This window comes from Charadrius vociferus, unplaced genomic scaffold (genome assembly GCF_000708025.1).
Source record: "Charadrius vociferus isolate BGI_N301 unplaced genomic scaffold, ASM70802v2 scaffold453, whole genome shotgun sequence".
NCBI lineage: Eukaryota > Metazoa > Chordata > Aves > Charadriiformes > Charadriidae > Charadrius > Charadrius vociferus.
This window is the reverse complement of record NW_009647575.1, coordinates 720,995-745,230: the sequence shown is the minus strand read 5'-3', so window position 1 is coordinate 745,230 and position 24,236 is coordinate 720,995. Positions and strand designations below refer to the sequence as shown.

The 24,236-nt window shown below is 37.4% G+C and overlaps 1 protein-coding gene across 1 annotated transcript; it reads right to left on the bottom strand.

The window, feature by feature from the left end:
• Window positions 1-429: 429 nt before the first annotated feature.
• Window positions 430-7,463, bottom strand: RALA (v-ral simian leukemia viral oncogene homolog A (ras related)). The gene is made up of 4 exons (XM_009880923.1): window positions 7,309-7,463; window positions 6,311-6,519; window positions 2,485-2,659; window positions 430-613 (listed from the first exon to the last, which is right to left on the bottom strand). Exons 1-4 carry the CDS (start codon window positions 7,420-7,422, stop codon window positions 491-493), a joined length of 621 nt encoding a protein of 206 aa, XP_009879225.1. The 5' UTR covers window positions 7,423-7,463; the 3' UTR covers window positions 430-490.
• Between the last annotated feature and the right edge of the window lie 16,773 nt (window positions 7,464-24,236).

Below are 24,236 nucleotides of genomic sequence, written 5' to 3'. Positions count from 1 at the left end.
CATATAATTTTCCCCAACATATCTGTTCGCATATACATTATTCTATTCCAATTTGCATAACTCCATGGCAAAACAACTGCATACCGCTTTGTTAGGTATCATGTTCACAATTGTAATTTTCAAGGCAACAAAAGACAAGATGAATTGACAATTACCAGTGATAAAAAAGTATGCTTTACAAGAACCCAAAGTAATACTTCCCCTCTCTGTTTACTATTAAAGAAAAGACCGCCTATGAAACACTACATTCAGAAGAAATGTGAGAAGGTAGGCAATTATGAAATGGACTCAACTTTGCTTCTCTTGAAGCCACTTTTTTTTTTTCTCAGTGAATTTGACTTTCAGTGCAGCTCCAATTCATGCTTTTAGTGGTACATTACTATTTCCAACATGTTAGAGTAATTTCAGTCACTTAAGCCTTCAATGGCATGCTTATAAATTATGGTTTTTATTAGTATGGTCAGGGTAGGAAAGGAATTCAGGGTTTTGATTATAAAATGCAACATCTTTCTCTGATCCTCTTAGCTAGGCTTTTTCTTTTCTTCTTCCCATTCTTTTCTTTGCTGTCTTCCATTTTTCTGGCTCTAATTTCTCTCATTAAATCAAAAAACACCTAAAAAAAAAAAAGATGTAATAACGTAAATGCAAAAACAGTCACATACATGTGAGTCAATGTAAGCTTTCACTGATATCCGTTTCAGTTGGCTAGAATAAAGTCAATTACATGCAACCAGTTTGAGCGAAGAAACAATCAACAAATTTTCACTGGTTTTGAAGGCTAAGTTGATATGATGCAATCCTGTGTCTTTCATGGTACCATAATGTTCCTCTGTCTTCCGCTATTTGCTTATGAATCCTGTCAGACAATTTTCCACAAGTATTACAACAAGAGTCTCATCACTGGCCAAGATTTTTTGAATGTATTATCTACATCTTACTGAGGAGACTCAAGGAAATCAGGTTATATTTTGAGTATTTTCAGTGATAGGCTGTAAAGACTGAAAAAGCGCAACATCCAATTCTAGAAACGTATTAATGGAGCAGTAGCATACACTGAACATTTCGTGGTCATTGTGTCCCATGATGCAAGTCTAAAGACAAAGTTTGTGTGGGAAAAATCAGCATTTCCTTTAAAGCAAAGTTACCAATCATACAACTACATAAACCTTTTTTTTAGATCAGGTAATTTCAAATGCCATATTACAATCTCGAAGTACACATGAACTTCATTTTCATCAAGTGGTTTAGTAGGAAAGAAAAATGACAAAGGTGGAGATAACACCAATGACTTAACAGAGTGACTCTATTGCCTTAGAGAGCTATTAAAATATATATACACACATTTTTTTTCCCAGCTGCTAAAGGATGGTGAAGTAGATTTTGAAGTGCTGAAAACATGACAGTAATAAATAGATGTTAACTGCAATCATGCGCCAAAACTAAAAAATGTACTAGTTTTTATAATAATGGGAGAAAAAAAAAAATCAAAGCTGTATTCAACAATGAGACTAAGTTTGATGCATTTAATTGACTTAATTTTCTCTACACAACAGCATAAAGTTCTTACTGTAGTAGTGAACAATCAGTTTCTTCAGGAAGACAACTGACAGGAGACAACAGTCAAGTTTAAGTTACCGCAAAACAGAACTCACTACAGCTGTCATGCTGCAATTGACAGCTCATACATAAGGATTTACATTAGAGAATTTTTCAATGCGTGATCAACTCTGTTAATAGGTCTAAAAGGAAAGGCTGGCAAATTGAACTACTTATTTCTTTTGCCACATATCTGTTACTCTTGCAGTCTACAAGGCTGAGAGTTATTCTGAATTCTGTATTCCAAGAAGTCCTGTCTTTAAAAGTTATAGCTGAAATACTTAGAACTAATCAATAATTTATCTTATTGGAGACAAGCGTTTTCTGTCTCTTATCTCATGACCTTCTGAACCAGGTTTCATCTCTGAAAACTCATGAGGCACTTCTAGGCTGTTGAAAGCTTAAAAGGGTTCAACCATTCTTCATCAAAGCAACATACAACCAGGCATCTGGTTAGATGAGGGTAAAGAGGGCTCCAATCCCTCCTTTACCTACTTTTGTAGGCTGTTTGATTCTGGCTGAGGATCAGACAGCGTTCCTCACTGTTCAGAAGCAGACTGTCTTCTAGTTATAGAAAACGCAGTAAGAAGTCTAGGCCAAAATAGCTGCCTCAAGAAATTTTTAATGAAATAAGGTCTTGTATAATGTCTTGTATAATGACTCCTTACAGTTTAGGATGGGATAAACTTGTTACGCCTAACATTTTCACTGTTCTACATGAAGTCGTCTAGTCATGCGCTCCTCGTAAGCTAAGGGAGAAAAGTATTTGATTCAAATTTCACAAAAATAATTGGTAAAATAATGAACATACAGAGTATGACCCACAGAAGAGAGGTATAAAGTAAAAACTGATGGAGAGATTCTTTGTATCAGGAGGCCAGTTATTACCTTGTCAACATTAGCTCGTGTTTTTGCAGAAGTTTCCACATAATTAACATTCCACTGATCAGCTCTGTTTTTTGCTTCCTCTACAGAAACTTGCCTTTTATCTTCCAAATCTGATTTGTTACCAACTAGCAAAAAAGGAACATTCTCATCTTCTTTTACTCTTAAGATCTGCTCCCTGGAGAGAAAAAAAAAAAAAAAGGAAAAGAAAATTAAGCTTTGCACAGACTACTATTCTTAGAACACAAAAAAAAGAACTCGGACTAAATACTCTTCCATCTTATGGTGAAAAGCCACTTATTCCTTTTATGAAGCTTACGTAACAGTAAAATTTTAAACCTCATTATGACATTCTACAGAATGAAGACAAAGGCAGACAACTAGTCCTCCAGGAAGGAAGGAGGTGAGTCAGCAAGAAACTAAAAGAGTAGAACAGGAGTGTTTTAGGTGAGGATTTGTATCAATAAGTCATTCCTTTTACTAAAGGTGTTACTTGAGAGCATTCACCATTGTCTTTACATTACTATTTGTGATTGTCATTTTTAAGCTACCCAAACTTCAGTTTTACACTTGTTTTTCTCCTAATAAAATGTATGTGCCATTTTTAAAGCTGATAAAATGGTCTACAGCATACCAAGAGAAAAATCTCTTCCTTTTAGAAATCTTTCTGAAGTCAATTATATTCAGTCTCTGCAGAGATCTTAATTCAGTTACAAGCCAGTATACACATACAAGTTGTATACGCACCAGATTTTTAAAGACAGACCATTCTAATGTTTGAATCGCTAGGAAGAAGGGTTTAAAGTTGTAAATACAACTCAGTACTACAAATGGTTTGGTACATAAGTCTTCAACACCAAAAAAAATAAAAAACAATTTTCTTCTAATTAGAAATGCATTAAAAGTACCACGAGGAACAGTTTTCCCAGAAAAGAGGTATTCTCTATTTTGTCTCAGAAAGCAGTACGAAGTTAGTAATGAAATATAGCCCTTTATCATGGAGCAATTCCTGAAAGACTGACAAAAAGCACAAAGAAACAAATTCCTTTTGCTGGCTGAGGTGAAACCTATTGCCAGATTTAAAGTTGAATGGAGAAAAGCTAAACGAATTCATTAATTGATATTCTGAAGGGCATTTATTTGGTGTATGGCAGGATCCTCCTGCTGTTATGAAAAGCTCTGGATAGCACGCAGTCTTGTTGAGGAAGTGTACTCAACAGGGCTTAAACTGCAGTTCGTCCAGATTTCTTTTTTTTAAACCAACATACACATATATGAGGCAGCTTGTAACACCACATTCATCTCTGAGGTGTAATTCCTCCTCTCCCCCCAAGTATCAGTGCAAATGTTTTAACAGGGCCTGCGGCTATCCAAAAGCAGTTTGAATAGTCAGTGGATTAGGAAGGGTGGCCAGAAGAAAACTTGGTACATCCTGCACTATCTGTGCAAATAAGACTTCTGTTAAAAACTAGTAGCTTCCAACACTAATTGTTCAGGCAATGCCAAACAATTTCACTGTAAAAGAGTTAATCTAACAGTAATACAGATGACAATAGTCTTCTTTGATCCCTCTCTGAAGACTGATATCTCATAAACAAGAAATAGCTAATTAATGATATGCCAGCTTGAAATCCAGAACTTAAAAATAAATCATTAGTCAGACTAATTCTACTCAAAGCAAGACCACATTTTATCAAAATGCTTTTCAAATATTTAAAAGTTTAGTAATTGCAGGTCTGCTTTCTATTGAAAAAAAGAAATTACTTGGAGCAATAGCATTTCAGAGCACACCAGGAACCTCATTGAAGACATTGAATAGCAGTAAACAGCTCTGCTGTTGGACTTCTGCCATTCCAGCAGAGCAAAATTCCATGGAAACAATCAAACATCCAAATTCTTCTCGACATTCAAATTCTTCTTGACACTTTCTTTCATATCTGTCCCTTAAGTAGTATTCCCTCAGCATGCTCAACAATGCCAAAAGTATTTTAATTGTACCTTCAAGACATACAGCTTACTTTTACACAGAGCAGAAAGAATGTAAATTTTTTGAGTTACATTTTAGCATTTCAGCTTCTACAGTTTCAAGAGCAACTTGAAAGGGACTTTCAGAGTCAGACTGGGAAGAGTTTCAATCTCTTCATGGAAGGGATGTATATCTTTCATTTTTGCTGTTTCAGCATGTATGTTGTCAACTCTCACCTTTGCTGGAAAAGGATGACTTTTTCTAGAGCCACAGAAGATCATGTACTTTGAAGCATTAACAGGATTTTAAACAAATTTGCATAGGTCACTTTGCACAGTAGAGGAGCTCAACTATACTAAATAGTCCTCCAGGATTGACAATACCCAGCATAAACCCGCAAACCACTCACGCTCTGCCCTTCCCTCCCTCTCTCTCAAAATATATGAACACACATATATACATAGACAAATAAAAAAAAAAAAAACAGAAGAGGAAAAACTCACTTTTCCCCCCTCCATACCTCTTTCTCCTCCCTTAGAAATTATATGAAACATATTCTGATACTTAGTGCTAATTAAATTGAACTGCAACAGCATCTCTGAAAAGCCTTATTTCAGTGGGATGCAGATAATTTCTTTTATATTTGTTTCCTTTTATCTCAAAGGTTATCTTGTCTCCTATTTCACTACACTTTGAACTGGTAAATTTTTTTTTCTGGTCTCTTCTGCCCTTTTTTTAAATATAGCAATGAGTGATTTAAATAGGCTTCCTCTCTCAGCCAAAATTAAACACCTGTAATATACTGCTGCCTATTTAATAGTCTCTTACCATTATTAGGGTTTTAATATGCTGGATGCCTGAGAAGTACCTTAAAAAAACCCTATCTTGTTATATCTTTATTAAATCAGAAAGATCCAGTTCCAAATTTTGTTTTTACTATGTTGCTCCCTATTAAGTAAAATACTGACTTTAATGGGAAGGGTGAATGTTATACAGAACTCTGTGCCAAACTTTTGTCTTGTAAAATCAAAAATTTGTATCAGCATGTTCCACGGAGAAAAATTCCACTCAAGCAACACTGAAGAGACAGATTTACAGCAGGCCTTTACACAAAATGCATGGCTACTACAGAATATTCCAAGATACTTCTCATCACCTGTTCATAAAATCATCTTTAAGAGCTAGAAAGATTTGTGTTGTTGATACTATGCATTTCACTCTCCCAGAATACAATGTTCATACTTCACATTGCCTAAGACTCTGCAGACAGACATCACCAGACACGATTCTTTTTGTACTGCTTTCAACTGGAATCTGGTCACATCATCTTTATAACTATAAAGTAGTCTAGCATAAAACAGCTGGACATGCTACTGCTGCCCTTTCACTCCAGGTGGTGCTTCACAGATTAAGAGAAACACAACATAATCCTCTATATCAAGCAAGAGCTAAAAAAAGACAAGTCTGGGGAGTATGCGGTATTGTACATACGTTACATGCAACCATACAGTCTATAAGCAATTTTTCTCAGATTCATTACTGTGGATAGCAGTATGCCTACTCACAAATACTTAGCACAAGTGCCAAGCAACACTGACTTACAAAAGGCAGAGGCCTTCTGAACATTGCTATGCATCTGCTCTGTGGCAATAGCCTTTTTGGTATTCAGAAACACAGCAGCGAAGACATCTGAAGTGGTACAGATAGCAAAGGCATGGCTAGGCATCCGTTCAAAACATTATGTGACTACAGTAAGAGTTGTCATCCAATCTGGACTATCATAAGGACATTAGAAAACAAACAAAAAAACCCCTTGCAATTGTGTCACTATAATTAGAATAATTATCTTGCGTTGTAACTTACCTGAAGTCTGCGGTTGCTGCAAAGGATTCCAGCTCTGTAATAGAGAAGACGCAAAGAAAGCCTTCTCCACTTCGGAAATAGTTGTCTCTAATTGCAGCATAGTCCTCCTGCCCTGCTGTGTCCAATATATCAATTTGTACTTCTTCCCCATCCAGAACCACCTTTTTCCTGTAGCTGTCTGCTTTGGTGGGTTCATAATCTTCAACAAACTAGAAAAAAAAAATATCAAAAAAGTCATGCTATAATAGCATGCCTGTACAAGGCAAATGTTTCTGTTTGCATATAAGGATATAACAAACATCTTATATGGCTGCAGTAACTAATAAATAAGAATATGTATTTAGGCTATGGGAAGTACTTGAGCGATTCATAGTTAAAGCAGGCTCTCCATCAGTCCAAACAGTTTACAGGTTTTCGCTTTCTTCAGCCATTACAAGGAAATTTTAGAGGTAGCTGCAAAGCATCAGTCTCTGTGCACTACCCAAGCCTCTGCTTCTGGTCAAGCACAACATCTGGCTGCATTCCATTATGCTATCAGGCAATCATGACTTTGAATATATTTAGTATCAATTTTTAAAGAACACTGAAGCTGTATCTTCTGCCTTTTAATGAAAAAGAATGTCTTTCACTGGAATCAAGTAAGAAAACAAGAAACAGATCTTTCCTCTTGAACAGCAGCATAAAAAAACATGGAAAAAATTGGTCATTTCAGGCATCATGCAACTCACCTAAGTGAAGCAGCTTTGAGCTGTACCACTTAAGTTCTAATAGGTCTAGTGAACAATGAAAATATACTGATAACATGAAAGAGCATCTAATTGCTTAGAAGTGTGAAAAATGCCAAATTTCTCAAAAAATATTTTTGCTCAATTTAATTGCTACTTTCATACCACATCATACACATTTAGATCCTTTCATAAAGTAACTGTACTACTGAATGCTTCAATAACACTATGCAACAGACATCTCCTGAGATAACTACTAGTGCAGATTCTTACCTCATCATACATAAACTGTAGTGTTAAAGCAGATTTTCCTACACCACCACTTCCCACCATGATGACTTTGTGTAAAGCCAATGAATTCTGTCCTTTAGGCTTATTTGCTGCCATCTTTGGATTGCAGAAAATTCACAGGTATAAAGTGGAAAAATCTAGAAGAAAAAAATTGCTTCATTAGTTTTCTTTTCTTTCTCCATGTGCACTGTTTAAGTGGTTTTGTTTCAAATCCCTACATATCTAAGGACTTAGCTTTCACAAAAGATAGCAGAATTGAAATTATCTGCTTTTTTCACTGGAAGCCATTCCACAAATTATACCAAGCTCCTCTTCTTTGTAGCGTGAGCAATGGAATCCTTCACTATTTGGAAAGGGCACAAGTGAGTTCACAGCATCCAAGAACAATTAAGGGAAAAGATTTACATTTTGTTATGTAGTGTTTTCTTTTAGAGACACAGCATTTGTCAAGAATTCTTGCTAGTTTACTAAGCAAGAATTGAAAAAGGAAGCCACAGTGAGTCAACAACATACAAGAAAACATGAGATATGACAGCTGCAAGGGAAAGAAAACAGACATTTGAAGGAATTTCCAGCTTAAATAGCAAGCACCAAGACACAGCAGCAGCAAGGATTAGCTAGGGTATTTCTTCAGAGAAAAGCAAGCAAACATGTCACTTAAAACCTAAAAATACTGTTTCAGTAAGTCAATCAGGAACTGAAAGAATAATTTATTTTAAACAGAGCAGAAAGACTCAACTTGCCTTCCTAGTTTGCCAATGCAGTTATTCCATGTATTTGGAATAGTTGCCTCAGTCCCACAGCTGCTTATTCAAACACAAAACTCTGCACCTCACCAATACCCATGGCTTCTGTAACAGTTAATTCACATACAGGCTAATAATGTGCATGTGCATACGTGTCAAAAGTAACAAAAAAAAGCTAATGGTGTTGTTTGTTTTAAATTGTGTTAGAGTTTTAGCAGATCTCTCTATTTTCCTACACCTTCGTTTCACTCCCTACCTATCCCAACAGTAATGTAACGGTATTTGTGTTACACAAAGGCAGAACATTCTGTCTGCTTGCACAGTTCTTAAGACATGGGAAAGTCACCACACAGTGACAGAATGTACCCTCCTCCAGAGATTTATGGTCAAAACAACCTCTGATGTCCAGAAAACAGGACATCCACATTACAGAAGATATAAACACAAGAGACATCTATAGTAGCAACTAAGAACCAAATGTAACTTAGATTTTGTTAATTAGAAATCTCAAAAAGAGCACGTTCACACAGCAGCAGAGTTTAGTTATATACAGAACTACCAGATAATAACAGTGTAGTAACGAGACACCATTACCTCATTACCTTTACCCATCATGATCCTTTGACCATCTCACACTAAAATTACATCCTCCTGCATAATGAATCACCTTTGTGTGCAGCTTAAACAGTCAGAATGGGAAGCATGACAATTTTCTTAAAACTTATATCAAAATCATTAGCTGAGGACATGCACTAAGGTTTTGTTAGCAGTGAGGCAGTTAAAAGTGTGCTGACTGAAGCTTCATTAGAGATTAAGCCAATCTTTCCTGGAATTAAAAAATAAAAGGGTGTATTGGTTTTGGCTGGGATAGAGTTAATTCTTTTCAAAATAGCTCATACAGTGCCATGTTTTGGATTTGTGATGAAAACAGTAATGATAACACACAGATGTTTTAGCTGTTACTGAACAGTGCTTACACAGTGTCAAGGCCTTTTCTGGTTCTCACGCTGCCCTGCTAGCAACTAGGCTGGGGGTGGGCAAGCAGATGGGAGGGACACGGCTGGGACAGCTGACCAAAGGGATGTCCCATGCCATAGCTTAGCAATAAAAGCTGGCAGGGAAGTTTGCCGGGGATGTTGTTGCTCAGGGGACTGGCTGGGCATTGGCCAGCTAGCGGCAAGTAATTATTTTATTTCATTTTTATAACTTGTTTTTCTTGGTTGGTTTGTTGTTTGGTTGTTGGTTTTTTTTAACTTATTAAATTGTCATTATCTCAACCCACTATTTTCTCACTTTTACCCTTCTAATTCTCTGCCCCATCCCACTGGCAGGAGGGAAGTGAGCAAGCAGCTGTATGGTGCTTAACTGCCTACCAAGGTTAACGCATAACTGGAGTGAAAAACTCTCTGGATCACATCAGTAACAGTACCCATTCTGCTGTCAAAGAATTCTGAAAATGCAGTTGAAAATGAAGACACTTAAATTGTTTTCCCCAGAAAGGGTATCCAAGTGAAATGAGCATGAGTAATTATACAGATGTAGCAAAGAACTATAACTAACATTATGTTACAAGGTCTTTTAAAAAGGGAGATGGAGGAGAACAAAAAATCGTTTCTGTTTTGACCATCATGGCTTAAAAAGAACCTTTGCTTTCTTTTTACTCAAGAGGGAGTACAAGAACATGAAAATAGCTCCAAGCTACATGTACATTTTCAACATACTAAACTGCATTTTGAACTACTCCACATTGTTTTGTCTTTGCACTGTTCTCTTAAAAGGAAAAACGTATCCTGAAAGTCATGCTTACTTGTTTTTAGTATGTATTTCAGACAAGTAATATAAAGAAAATTCCTCTGAATTCCAATCATCAACTGACAACAAGTCAGTTTGACAAGTTTACATTACAATACATACTCTCAGAAGCACAGAAGCTGAAGCACTAGTGTACCTGGATATGGCCTATACTAACCTTACTAAGCAACAAACCAGACTATTCTTCTATAAGCACTTCAATACTGGAACAAGACCAAATTAATTCAGCAGGACCTCTGACAGGTGAGTTTGTGCAAGTGATTTTGCACAATACTACAATCTGTGAAAAAAAATTCAAATACACAATAGTAATATTTCACTGTAATATTTGTTGTAAATTAATCTACAGTCTTTAAGTAGATTGAGCAATGTGAAAATTCATATTTTACTAGAAGCTGCAATTCAACAAGTAGTGTCCCAGTGTGACAAAGAGAAGGTGCCACTTCTTGTACTTTGTGCAACAGATGACTCATACTTGAAAAGCCAAAACAATGTCCAACCAATAAGATCCTTATAAATAATCAAGTTAGTGACGATGCTCCTTTTCATTGAAAATTCTTTAACCAGAAAGATTTTATAGCAGTCAATCATTTTCAGAAGCCTTGATAACATCCTTTCAAAGAAGCGTAAGAGATTGAGTCAAAGAAGCTCAAAAACCTGACCCAACCAGTCAAAGCAGTATCCTGAGTCATGAAGTCATCAATAACTGTCAGTGAACAACATTCCAGTAAGATACTGAAGACAGCAAAACTTCATGCTACCACAGACTTCAGATCTTAAAGATAAGCTTGTCATAAATATTCTGCCACATTTTGTAGTGGGAGAAGGCTCAGGGAGGTCGCTTTGCTCTCAAGTTCTTCACAATCCAATAAAGACATAATGCTAGCAAAATTCAGGCCTACTGAATGGTAGACAACGTGAAAAAGAGAGAGAAATAAGTTACAAACAAACAAAGCAAGTACAGTCTGATTCTGTGCAAATGACACTCAATCCTGACAGACTGCTTCTGAGCAAGTATTCCACCAGAGAAGAGAAAGACCTTGAAAGTGATAAGTTTTAAGCTACTGCCACATACTTTTACCTGTTTCAGTCTGCTTTCAAAAGCAAAGAGGAACATAGCTTCCAATTTTAACAGTAAAGCACCTGAGATGAAGTTTCATGCTAAGTAAGTTTTTCCACCCTTAATTTATGTAGCCTGACTTATTTTCAGAAGTAGTATTAATTTGGGTCATAACTAGTTTCTGAATTGTCCTACTTTATAATTATGATAAACCTGATAGAGACTGTGGCAAGAAGCCTGTGGTATGAAGCTCAAAAAAAGCATATTTACATATTATGTACACTGTTGTTGGGTTTGGTTTTTTTCCATCTTCACAGTGCAAAATTGTTTGAGGGTCAGAAGATAAACAGAGGCTTATCCTGCAGTAAAATCCTATGTCACCCTACAGCAGAGAAGTTCACACAGAGCCAAGCAGGGTGTTGTCAATAGCTGTATTATTCATTTACACAGGTCAGCTTTTTAACCACACCCATTGGTAACCCCCATCACAGCAATACAGCTGATGACATACATGAAAGTTTATTTTTAAACAGTTCTTTGTGTAGCCCAACAAGTTGGAAGGGAAGTGAAAGCTTAACTGGCTCAACAACATACTGCCATACCTTCACTCAGAGGGGCGACAGCATTGTCTAACCATCATGCTATGGATCACTCTTCACCTCCGCTCCAGATAAACTCCTAGGAAACTGCCCTTTTCCAACATGCTTGAGCAGATATGGGCACAAACAAATGAATCTCAGTGGCTGTCCCGCCAAAGTAAGCAGTTCTCAAAGCTCCTACAGCTGCTCATTGCTTGCTTGCAGATAACCACCCCCACAATTCTGTGCTCCATTTAATGGCAGGCTTCCAATTGGAGCAAGGATCATTTTTATATAGCCAGGTTAGGGAGGCATTAGACTAAATCAGAAAAACTGCAGGAGTAGGAATTATAATGTATGTTAACATCAGCAATGGTATCTTGTCCAACAGTCTAGAAATCTGGACAATGGAAGAAGAGTATGTAGCTAAATAACTTTTAAGATCATCCTAAATGATTAAGATCATGTAGCAACAGGAACTTGTAGCTGGAGTTGTAAAACTGTAGCCTGTCTTGAGTGACAGGCTTCTACCTGTATCAGTACTAACTTCTCCAGAGTTTCACAACTTGCATAGCAGGTCCTCTGTGCAAGAAATACTACATTAGCTCTAGTCCCCAATGGATTCAAACACAACACTCAGCTCCATCCAGCAGAAGAGTGAGCTGGAGAGCATTCCTCTAACAGGACTTGGACAAGGTAAGCATCATGTTAACTTCTGCATAAAGTCTTGGAGCCCACAGTGGTTATCCGGATCCACAAGAGTAGGTAAGATGATCAGGTGCCAGCAACAAAAGAGATTTTCATCTCCAGGGACAGTGTTTTCAGGGAAGATATCTTTGCAAGTACATGGTAGGGAGGAAGAAGGGGGAAACAACAACAACAACAAAAAAAATAATAGGAGGAATCTTTGGTCTCCTTACTACATTAATCTTTATTTTGTCCTCCCATCTACTTCTTCAAAAACATACTTTTGGGTGAGAAAAACCACATCCTTTTTATCCCCTCACTCATATTGCTTATCTGATCAAATTCAGAAGACTCCTCTTAAATTGTCCTATTTCTCAGATGACTTTTTCTTACAGAATAACTTGCTCCAAAACAATTGATTAAAGCATGCTTCCTTACATATCTGTGCTATTTGTCCTCTACACCCCCCCTCAACACAATAATCCCAATGTGTATACACTAAAAAGGAGCAAAAAAGTTGCCAAGAGAATAGTTGTGTACCAGCCCAAATAAGGCAACAAGCATCCAATTCAGATTGCTTCCCTTCCTTCACAGGGAGCACTGGTACAGCTTTCTCCTTCTTCAGCCAGCAGCACATATTCAGGAAACTTACAGGAACAATCATATCCAAGACACCTAAACCTCCGTCAAAATGTACCCAAAACTGTCCAACAGGCCAAAAATTAAGAACAGAACATATGATCAGAGTCATTTTCTTAGTGTGACTAAAAGAGGTCAAGAAGTTACTCTGTCCATTTTGATCCTCTGGAGTCCTGTAAATACAATGTCAATGACAGCAGACCAGGCAAGGAGAAGCATTACACTGAATTCACATCATTACAGGCACAAATTCAACTGGCATCTTCTGCAGTGCTATACATAAAGTTGAATGCAGGCTTTGTGAAAATCCAGTTGTCCTTAACAGGAGGACTTTGATTTGCTGCAGGCATTTGTTTGAAGGGGACTAGTTAAACATAGCTTTGTGTTTAGAGATGACAGTTAGTATAGTAGATCCTAGTTAACAAGCAGAAATAGTGGTGCCTTTCTTCAATTACAAAACAATTTCTTATATCGTTATTTGCATTGCCTTCATAAAACTATGACATCAAAACTGAATTCCAGTTCTTTTGTTTCCTTTCCTTTAAAAGAAGATTACATAAAGGTTTGCAAGACTGTCATATTAACCTCATTACCCACTCACTTTTATGATGAGTAACTTTCTTCCCTGAAGACTGTTTTATATAATGAGCATCAATTACAACCAGTAGCTCATACATCACAGCATCTGCTTTTACTCTGTTTTAAGTGAGTTAGAGTTTGATACATTTGAAGGAACAGGAATAATTTAACTGAAGTATGTGAGGTACCTGCACAATATAAAGAACTACAGTTAGTATGCTTCAACCAGAATACTTTCAGAAAGGCAAAATACTGTATCAATCACTTACTGAACAATTAAATAAATTTTAGTAATGGAGACTCATGTTCTTCTGAACAAATAAGTAGATCTTTTTTTTAATTGAAGAATCTAATACCTGCACTACTCTGTACTTTACACTTAATATAATCTATCAACTCCAGAAACATTAGCTACAACTTTTTATCTCATTCTGAAGTAAAAATTTATAGTAATTATTTGACAGTAACCCCATCTTCTAAAGTGAGTTTGAACGTTATCCAAAGTTTCTTAAGTCCCACAAAGCAATTCACAACTGTCGCCTCAAATGACCTACAAATTACAAGTTCAGCTTTCTGAGAAACAGCGCAGGACCAAGAATTTTAAGAAGCCTCAACATATTTCATGTCCCCAGGGACCATCAAGCAATATAATCTTATCTGTTATTAAAAGATCACAGTTTCATCCAGTTACTTCACTGTTTATTGAGTCCGGTAGTTTCAGTTTGGTTAACAACAGCAAAATTATGCTTGAGAATGCATTGTTTGAAAATGATCAGCACAGACTAGCATACTAGATGCAAACATATCTGGAAGACACCTCAAGAATGACTCAGATATTCCTGCAACAAAAGTGTTCCTGGAAATGGAGTGAGGCAACTCCAGGCAAGCAGAGCCTAACCCTCCCAACAGCTGCTTCCAATTACAATAATCAAACTAGATCAGCAGAAACACCCCATGGCCCAGAAATAGATAGAATACACAAGGACATAGGATGGGATACATGATGCCAGCTGCTTTAAGAACTGGAGAGTAAGGAAGTTTTTTCAGTTAGATCAGCATTATTGTAATAAGTGTCATTCCATGTCTTCGACTGGTGTTTCTATTACAGTTTAAACATGCAACATCTGTCAAGCAAAGTAACGTCAGTATTTTATTAAGATAGAACAATTACTTCAAATATTAAATACTCACTATAAAATCTAAGTAGCAGCCTAAATAAAGAGGAAACTGAACACAAATATTCAAACCTATCTTAGAAATGACTAGTCTCATTGGATAATGAAACAGGCCACCTAAACCTCAACCTCTGAACAAGTCAGAAACACTTTCACAATAAGTCCTTTCCTTTCTCCTGAAAATAATACTTTGACATAAACCTATTTAACTGGGAATTAGGATTCACAGCTTCCCATGACTTTAATAAGTAGTTAAGCCACATTCAAGGTTTGGTAAGAACCCTTCCTTTCAAAGCTTTCTAGTGCACACCATAAAAAGTGCTTGTCTCTCCCACACGCACAAAACAAATTTACTAAGGTGACTACACATCTACTAAGAAAAGTAAAGGTTAGAAAACTGACTTAAGTTCTCTCTCTCAGTAGCAGCAAATCTCCTCTAGGCAGAAGACCTAGATTTCCCAGCTTCTTGAGACACGTACTATTAACTGTAATAATATCCAGGTGCTAAGACTGGAAGAGTCAGCCAGTGAACTCTTCACCAAGTAACAGAGGCCCCATCCATCCTATAAAATACATCATGCTGCTATAAAGAACAGTGGTCCCCACCTGCCTGCAGCTCTGTGCTGTTAAGACATCATTGCAGGAATTGAGATCCCTCCAACTAAAACCACTAGCAAACAGTAAACAAGTTCACGGCCTTCCCGCAGTCTCCCCAGGGCTGCATAGGGCCTTAGTGTCAGGTTCTGGGCACAGCCCCGAACAACACAAGAGCTTCTGAAGTGAGAAGAGGTATGTATTACATATATTTTAAGTCACCATTTCAGCATTTTGTTACCAAAAAGCCTCTTTGGCATCCCGCAAGACAACTCCTGGGGAGGCACTTCCATGAAGAAATTTCCTGAAACTCATATGGAGCACAAGAAAACCCTGGCAAACTTAACAGCAGAAATAGTCTGGGAAAAAAAAAATAAAAATATCAAGGTCTTAAGATTTTAAACCTTGCAGTGTACTGGAAAAAACCCCCACACCAAAGTAGCTACATTATTTCCCACATAAAGAGCTGACAAAATACAAAACACTCAAGCCCACCCACGTGTGTCTGCAAGGCTGATATAAACTGAACCTGCCACAGTCTGATACTCCCATATCCTTCCTTCTAACAGCACTGGTGTTCGCAACAACTAGGTGGCAAAGCAGTTCAGAAGTCACTCTAGACAAAAAAAGTAACCTAGAGTGGTCTTCAGACAGATTAGCTACCTAAACAAGCTTGCCAGCACAAAAGACAGACCAAAAAACTACACAGCTGAGCACGGGGAAAGCTGAACTGCAGCACCTCCAACCTATAAACACTGTGGAAAAACAACGCAAGTGTTATAAGGCTTCTCAACTGCAATTTAGCACTGTTGAAGATTCCTCACTTTTTTTAAGTTATGCAATGGCTATTACGGAACATTTGGAAGAATTCTAGATACTTGCAATGGCTTATCTGGACTGATCCAGAGATCAGTGGGAAAAGAAGCAAAGTGAAGCACAGCACCTAGGTTAACACCAGCAGCAAGCCTGTTTTCACAGTTCAGCTGACTAAAGTCACATTATGAAGTAATTTTGGTAATATACACATTTACATAAGAGTCTAAAATACCGATTCTGCTTCCGCAAGTTCATTATGTGGCTGGTGTCCTATCTCAGTCTATTCTAATCTCGGAGGGAACTTAGCTTTCTGAGGTTCAGAGTGTTGAAGCGTTGCTTTAACACAGTGTAAGAGTCATGTCATCTTAGATGAAATTTCTAAACATGGAGGTCTGTAATCTAGAATATTAACAGAAGGCATTAATTAATCTTGTATTGATTTAACACTATATACCATGAGGAGAGGATTAACAGTAACAGCAGCCATGGTAAAAGAATGAACAATTACATGTCACTAGCCTATCAAAGGTATCCATGGTAGCGACTTGCATGGATTCAGAGGCCAGACAGACAAACAGGTACTATGGTACTACTGCCAATTTTCTGGCATAAGTAAAACTAAGGAGGGATGAAAGGTTGAAAGAGAAGAGGGGGACATCTACAGAAGAGGCTCCCATACCAAATACATATAATCAAGTCTCCTGACAAAAGACAAATTATATTCATGGGAGATGCTATGTAAAGCAGCTGCTGCTACTAAATTTTATTCAGCATTTGATGAACAAGACACTTTTTTTTTTTTCCACCCTTCATAAAATGTAAGGGGCAAGGCACAGCCTACTAGGATGAATTTTAGTAACACAAGATCAACAACTCAGGGTCTTTAGTGTTATTCAACTAAGGACTGAGGGAAGAACGTCAAGGACACTTTTAAGCTAGTGTCACCAAAGACATACTAGCTACAGTCATTTTCACCCTGTCCTTCAAGTGCAAAAAAGTACATTTGGAAGCTAACTTTTGACTGATAAGTCAGGCATCACTCACACTTGCACAGAGCCGCTGCTTCCAGCTATTCTGGAAAGCAATAAAAATGGAGTTCCCTCGAAGGCACTATGCCAGAGCTTGCAGCATGAGCCTCAGCAGTTCACAAGCTCTGCATTCAAAAAGTTGCTCACAGCATATTCAGTGTCATAAAACCAGCTTTTTTTTGTCAGCCATACATCAAAAGAAATCTCAACCACATCACTGTGTCCTTTTTGCCCCTGTACACTTAACACTTCAACATTCACTAAAGAAATTTAAGGAAGATTTAAAGGTAAGCATCTTGACTTGGCTTGATGAAGTGAATTCTTTAAACAAAGTCTGAAGAAGGCTTCCAAAATACATAACAAAAAAAAAAATTTGCTAGAACAAGTCCATAGATCAGGTTTTCCTCTAACACAAGTATCTCATTGTTAACAACCCTATGCTCTTCCTTTAGTTAGAAGTTCAGAATGTCAGATGTGCATTTTCTAGAAAAAGCAAATATCCATATGGTCATTTTTACAGCCAGAAAGGATGACTTAAGATCCATACTCACTAAGCCCAGAACTCCACCCAAATACTTTCACTGCTCTATAGGCAGGAAAGTTAACTTGTAATGGAGAAATCTATAAAGAAATGGTATCTGTGAAGCAAAACCAAGTACCCAGTGCGCTCATGGCAGGCTGCACTCAACACTCAAGGAATCTTATAGCCGGAATGCCATCCATGTTTTCTGGCTGGTGGAAGCAGCCTTGCTGTGTTGCAGGCATCTCGCTTCACAGTAAGACAAGTTCTGATGTTGATAGCTCAGCAAGTTTATCCTGCTCAAAACTAAGTTGTTTTGCCTCATTAGCCAATCATATAATATTATAGTGAAAACTCACATGAACACCCTTAAATTCTTTCAAGGTATTAGCACACACAGAATGAACACAGAAGCCTTGTTTGGATAACACTCCTATGAAATTCTTGACATAGAAAAAGTTTAAGCTTTCAAATAAAGCATTTTTGAGGCAGGCACTGCCTTCTTCCATGTGGTCTGTGCCTAGCTGGATGAAGTTTCAACAAAAGCAGAGTAGGAATACCAAAATACACTATCCTTCACATTTTATTAATTGGCTTCTGGCAATGAAGGATGCAGGGAATGAGTGCTTCAGCAGGTGCAAGCACATTTATATCAAAGGCCACAGCACAAATGGTGCAAACACACAGGAACGAACACAGGTCATTAGCAAGCGACATCAAGCAGCAGGTACCACCAAATTCTCCGTCTCCTCTTCACAAACACAGGCAAGCGTTCTCTCTCCCCACAGACAGACTGCATCAATACACCCGCCAAATGGAACCTAATAAAATAGGAGCATGTTGGATTTTGCAGTTCAAAAAATTCCTTTTATTCCTCTAAGGAATCATCCAGCTGTAGCAAATAAATTTCATTAGTGAAATCTGACTTGGCAAAGTAAGTTACTTCATTCATTTTATGACTTTGCCATCTGTTTTACCGCCCAATTACAATTGTGTAAGTACTCTTCTGTAGTATTATTGAAAGAGCGTTACTTTTGTAGCCATATTTTGTTCCAATAACTTCTCCTCCTGTTTACATTCTATGCAGTGCAAATTGCTCCTTCTAAAATCCTAATCATTTTCCTGTTTTATTCAGGGCAAGAGGATTTCATATGCATGAGTCACTGAATGAGACTGGTTTGCAAATACACAGGCTTGTAATTAACCTTTTGAGTAGGTGATTCAAGGACACAAGTGGTTATAGACCTGATGTTGCATGGTAATACCGCATTCATGAAATTGAAACACTGTTTAGTCTAATCCTTCCCCATATTTAGATGCTGTTTATTCTAAAACTATTAGATCTAAGATTTGAAAAATGGGTGGAGTCAATCTAGTAGACCTAAAAGACCTAGTTGGGCAATTAATTGTCTCTTAGTTCAATATGTTTGCGAATTGTATGACACATGGTAGCGTTTTGTGACTATTTCACATATTATGGGTATAAAGCATGCAGTGGCTAGAGACAGATGGCATTCAGTTCATGAACCTAGTATGAAATTATTAGTATTCAGGTCAATTTACGAATTTCCACATTAAGTGCCAGTGCAAGATGGTTTTGATCTTGCCCTGCTTAAAATACCGACCAGACTTTTCTTGCAGTACCACAGAAGACATTCCCAAGTTAAACACTCTCAAATTGTAAACTAGTAACCTTTTAAAATTGCTTTTCGTTACTATTCGAATTCTTATAACTCTTATCATGCACATGATAATTCACAACACTGCAGAACTGTTAAATGACTTACAAGAATGTAAGCGTGTAAGTTCTAACAGAAGAAGCTATCTAAATATGTTCTTTATACAGCAATGTATGTGAAAATCATGGGTCAATTTCTGAACACAGAAGCAAGCATAACATTCATTTTATAGTATCTGAGTAACCAAGTGAAGCAGCTATCAAAAACTTCTGATAAACAACCTGAAAAATAGTTTTGTAATCACACTTGGAAAAGGCACTGTTAAGGACAGTGTACTATTGCACACCACTAGGTAGGTCTCAAGCATGTCTCTCTTCCTATGGGCAGACAAGCAACGCAAAAGCTAAAGGCGTTCCAGCCACGGTCACAGACCAAATCCGGTTTATTTTAAAGGTTGGTGTCCCAAAGGAAGAACTACTGTACAAGTCTGTCTATGGTGGAATCTGACATTTTTATCAAGATTTCATTGTTTTAATTCTACACATGTTGGAATGCTAAACACTACCAAGTGTAAGCTGTATTCCTGTCTGTACCCATGAACTTTTAAATTCCAGTGAGAAGTACATGACCTAATACCTTTTCAATGTTGCATGGTGTAATATAGGATTTCCTCTGGCCTACAAAACCTTCACTATTGCTGACTTACGAAAACATTTTATTTCCAGCTGGTCACTTGCACACTTTCAATTCAGCTGCGGTACTTCTAATAGCACCAGTTCTCCACAGAGTCAGAAGCTAGTTTTACAGCTTTTTTTCCTTGAGGGGTTTTACCTTAGTACACACACAGTCTGAGTCATGCATAAAGTCTGGAAAAGTTAGTGTTGTTATAACCCATTACTGTTGTTCACAGATAACGGTCAACCTGAAAGATCTTAGTCTGTTGAGAATCAGCAATTATGTTCCTGAAAATCTCTCATTCAAACTACTGACAATCCAAGAATAACTATGCCATCCTGACTGGGCTATTTATGACCATTTCTGTATTTTATCACCTTGCATTTCACTGTTCGTATTTTTTTTAAAAAAAAAATCCTAGTATTTGGCTACAAGATTGTTTCCACTTCAGTTTCTCCTCCCAGAACTATTTTTTCCCCATAGCTGTAAAAAAGTCTTACCTCCTAACTAGTAGAAAGATTACAATATAAAACTTTGCTCCGCAAGCAATGGACGGTTTTCTTCAAATTTTCCAAACTACTCTTTTGCAGTCCTCTTCAAAATACTCCAGCCTGAAGAAGCTCACTTAAACTATGCATGTTATACACATGGTCTCAGTTCTAACTCATACATCTTGCAGAGAGGAATGCTTTTGTTAGAGTATTTCATTCTTCTATTCGTTTTGACTTCAAGAGCTATAAAGCTCAACCTTTGCAAGACAGAAAATACAACAGATAGAGGTTAACCTTCATTTCATTTTAAGAAAAACAGATGCTCTTCTACTAGAAAAGTTGAATGTGTGCCAAACCAAGTTACCTAAGAAGATCAACTTTCTCAATAAGATCCAATGAAAAAATTTAAAGAGACAGGATGGTAAAGAAGTTTCTCAAAATAAAAAACAGGACCTTCTAAGGTTTTTGAATGATTCCAAAACAAAACATTCTTGGGCAAAGAGGAGTTGAGAAATTCTAGCATTTTTGTGAGCAACTGCACTGTAAAATCTTTCTTTTAAGTGTAACTGTAAGCCCATCAATAAAACTAATAACTAGATGTCCAAAGTTAGTGATTGACAGGGAACCAGTTGCATGGGAGTACACATAACAGGTTTTCCTAACACATTCTGTGGGTCAGTTATTGGCCTCTTCAAGAATGCCATCAATCTACAGATTATAACCACCCTAGCTCTGAACACAGGAAATACCAGTTGGCAATGCCTGCAATGGAATTCCTTAACAAAACAGAGACATTAAATATGTGCAATATATATTGGTTGCAAGTGAGTATTTTCCCCTCACAGCAGTAGCAGAAGGGTAAAAAGTTGAGATCGTGACTTAGATCCAACTTATTATCAAAATGCAATGTAAGAAAGAGGACTGAGACATTAAGATTTAGAATTTAATTTCTCTACGTCCAAAAGGCAACAACAGCTCCTGCTCAACTGTTGTTACACAACCACACCTGAGACAAGTTCTTCCCAGAAAGAACACTGCACATGGGAAAACCACTTGGTTAACTTTACCCTTAATATTTCTGAAACAAATGCACCTGTATTTTTTTAATTAGTTGTTCTAAAACCAGTCCTTTATGTTACACCGTACACTAAAACAAAATGACTACTAACACAAACCAAATTAATAATTCAGACTAGCAGATTTCTTAGTGTTCTTTATCACAGTCTTCATTAAATTAAACAGGGAAAAACAATAAAGTACTAGCATTTGGTGCATCTCAGGTTACAGTGGGTGTCTTCCTACTGAAGTACTCCAACACTTCGCAGACCACACTGAATTTCATGATGAAAGCTACAGGTAGCCATCTTTTCTTCCTTGCAACACTAATCATTTAATAACACTTTAGAGGGTGAACTTGCTTAACAGAAAGCAGTTTCTGATATTCAGCCTAATGCATCTGCTCTTTAAACTGTGAATAACAACACTTTATAGAGGAGTCCAGAGTGCAATGTTTCCTTTCTAGGTTAAGTTTTCTTGTTTTATTATATACCTTACTTCCAATGCATATGAATGGACTGGAATCTCAAAGTCATCATGCCTGACCAGCAGCAGGCAAAAAATACACAGCCTGGAGCATGAAGGAAAAGATGCTTTAACAAATTGTACTTATACAGACCAGTGCTGCATCACTGACTTCACAATGTGAACTATACCAATGTAAAAAAAAAAAAAAAAATCAAATTTATTTTCAAATTTAAGAAGTCGGAGAATTCAAGTTGCAATAAGGTGTATGGAGCTAGCAGTCACGACCATACTAGACCAGTCACTGAAGCACTGCAATGAACTCTTAATTTGGATATTGTTAAATGTAAGTTTTGGCCTTACAGAAACCAGTTGTTAAGAGTGTGCGATTTAAAGTGTTATTTCTTAAAATACAAGAGTCCTGAGGATTGGAATGAAGCTTTATTTGCATGTTACACTACAAAGGTGGAATTAATTTAGGTGGTTCAGTGTGTGTAAAAATTTTATAATTTAGGGGTGTCATACCAAAATAGCTCTTCCACACAATAAGCACTTTAATTCAGCACCTGCTTTTGCTTACTTTGATCTCCATGGATGACAGTGACAGATGATTAAGGATGAGCTTCTACCAGCCTTGCTTTGAGTAGGACCTTCAGGTCCATCCACTCAAACATCTTCCATGGCATGACCTCACCAATCAAAGGTGGTTTTTGTGACTGACACAGCAAGCCTGCAGAAGTCTGTCACACTAATGTTGTTTTCCTGTATGTATGGCTGTTGTTTTTCATTTTGAGGTCTGAAATAAATCCCACTGGGGAAAGTGTGGCTGGAATTAACTATTTCCATACTAAAAGCCATTTCAGGAAACAGCACAGCCATACCAACAGGACTACACTGGTAAAGCCTTGAAATGAAGATTAGCTTTACTCTGTGCTGTCTGATGGGCTTGAATGGGAGTACTCGCACAGACAAGGACTAGAAGCCAGCTTTGTGTGGTATAACGTTCTTCACAGAAGTTTCATGTCTGGAAGACTTCCATGTTTACTGCACTCTGTTTAATGTTGACGGAAACACTTCGGCCTGCCTGTATGTGGGTGTCATACATAAGCATTCTCAGACAGCTAGAGAGAAGGATCGGAGTTAAAGATCAAGTCTAACAGTGGCACAGAAGGGTATTAAGTTAGCATTTCAGACAGCAAAACGAAACAAGTACTAAGGCCTGAATACATGGCTGATCCCTGATACCTACCTACAAAGCACAGGTGCCAACCTCCTTTGCAAAATCACATTCTCCATAATTTGCAGAAATACTTGTTTGGTCATAAAGCATATTTACATCCCATTTCTAAATGTGGGCCACTGCACCAGACATTCCCACACTCTTGCATCAAATGATGGAGTAAACTTACTGTTATAGAGAAAAATACAATAGAGTAAATTAACTCTACTGGTAGGAATTCAATGTATATTGTAATTGCTTGAACTAAGGAGCCAATATCACAAAATAAGCATCATAGTTCCACTAAAGTAACGACGGCAAAGTTACTACGCAACCAACTGTCTTTATATCTCTTGTTTGTGCTACCTTCTTTGCATTCTTGGCTCCTCTCCATATTAGCATCATAAACTGATTACAGCACTGCTTATTTTGAATTCCCTGTAGTAACTGTCTTTTTCATTACACCTCTTCTCTTTATGTCTAACCTCTCCTACACACCTCTTCCTCCATTTTTCCCCCCTCTACGCACAGGCCGGACACTTCAGGGTTACCAATCTATTGCCCCAAAAGTGCTGGGAATTTTGACAGACACAAAACTAATCCTAAACAAAACACTAGTAGTAAAGACTAAGCCACCCTCTAGGCAAAGGCAATTAATTCTCTCATTGGGTCATTCTAAGGCAGCATTACTTGGCCCATACCACATTTCTTTCCAACTTGCTCCCACCCCTAAATCTAGTGCTGTTTTTTCTGTAGGAATTTCAGATTTTTTTTGCTAAAAATTTATTTTAGAGCTCTTAAGACTCAGAGTATAAGCCTAACCTGATGGTTGTGAGTTGCGCATCTACCAAAGATATTCAACAAGAAGCTGTGCCCACTGACAAATCCTTGGTTGGTAGGTGCTCACTCTGACTCACAATAGTTAAGGAAACATAATGAGAAGCAAAACAGGATTTAATAACTCCCTGGACTGTCTGCAAGGCACATTTTCTACAGTTAAAGTAACTCTAAGTTCTTTACATTCACAAGGACTATAAATAATTTCAGATTCTGCAGACAGTAAAACTTCCCAGCAACATTTTAGAACTACC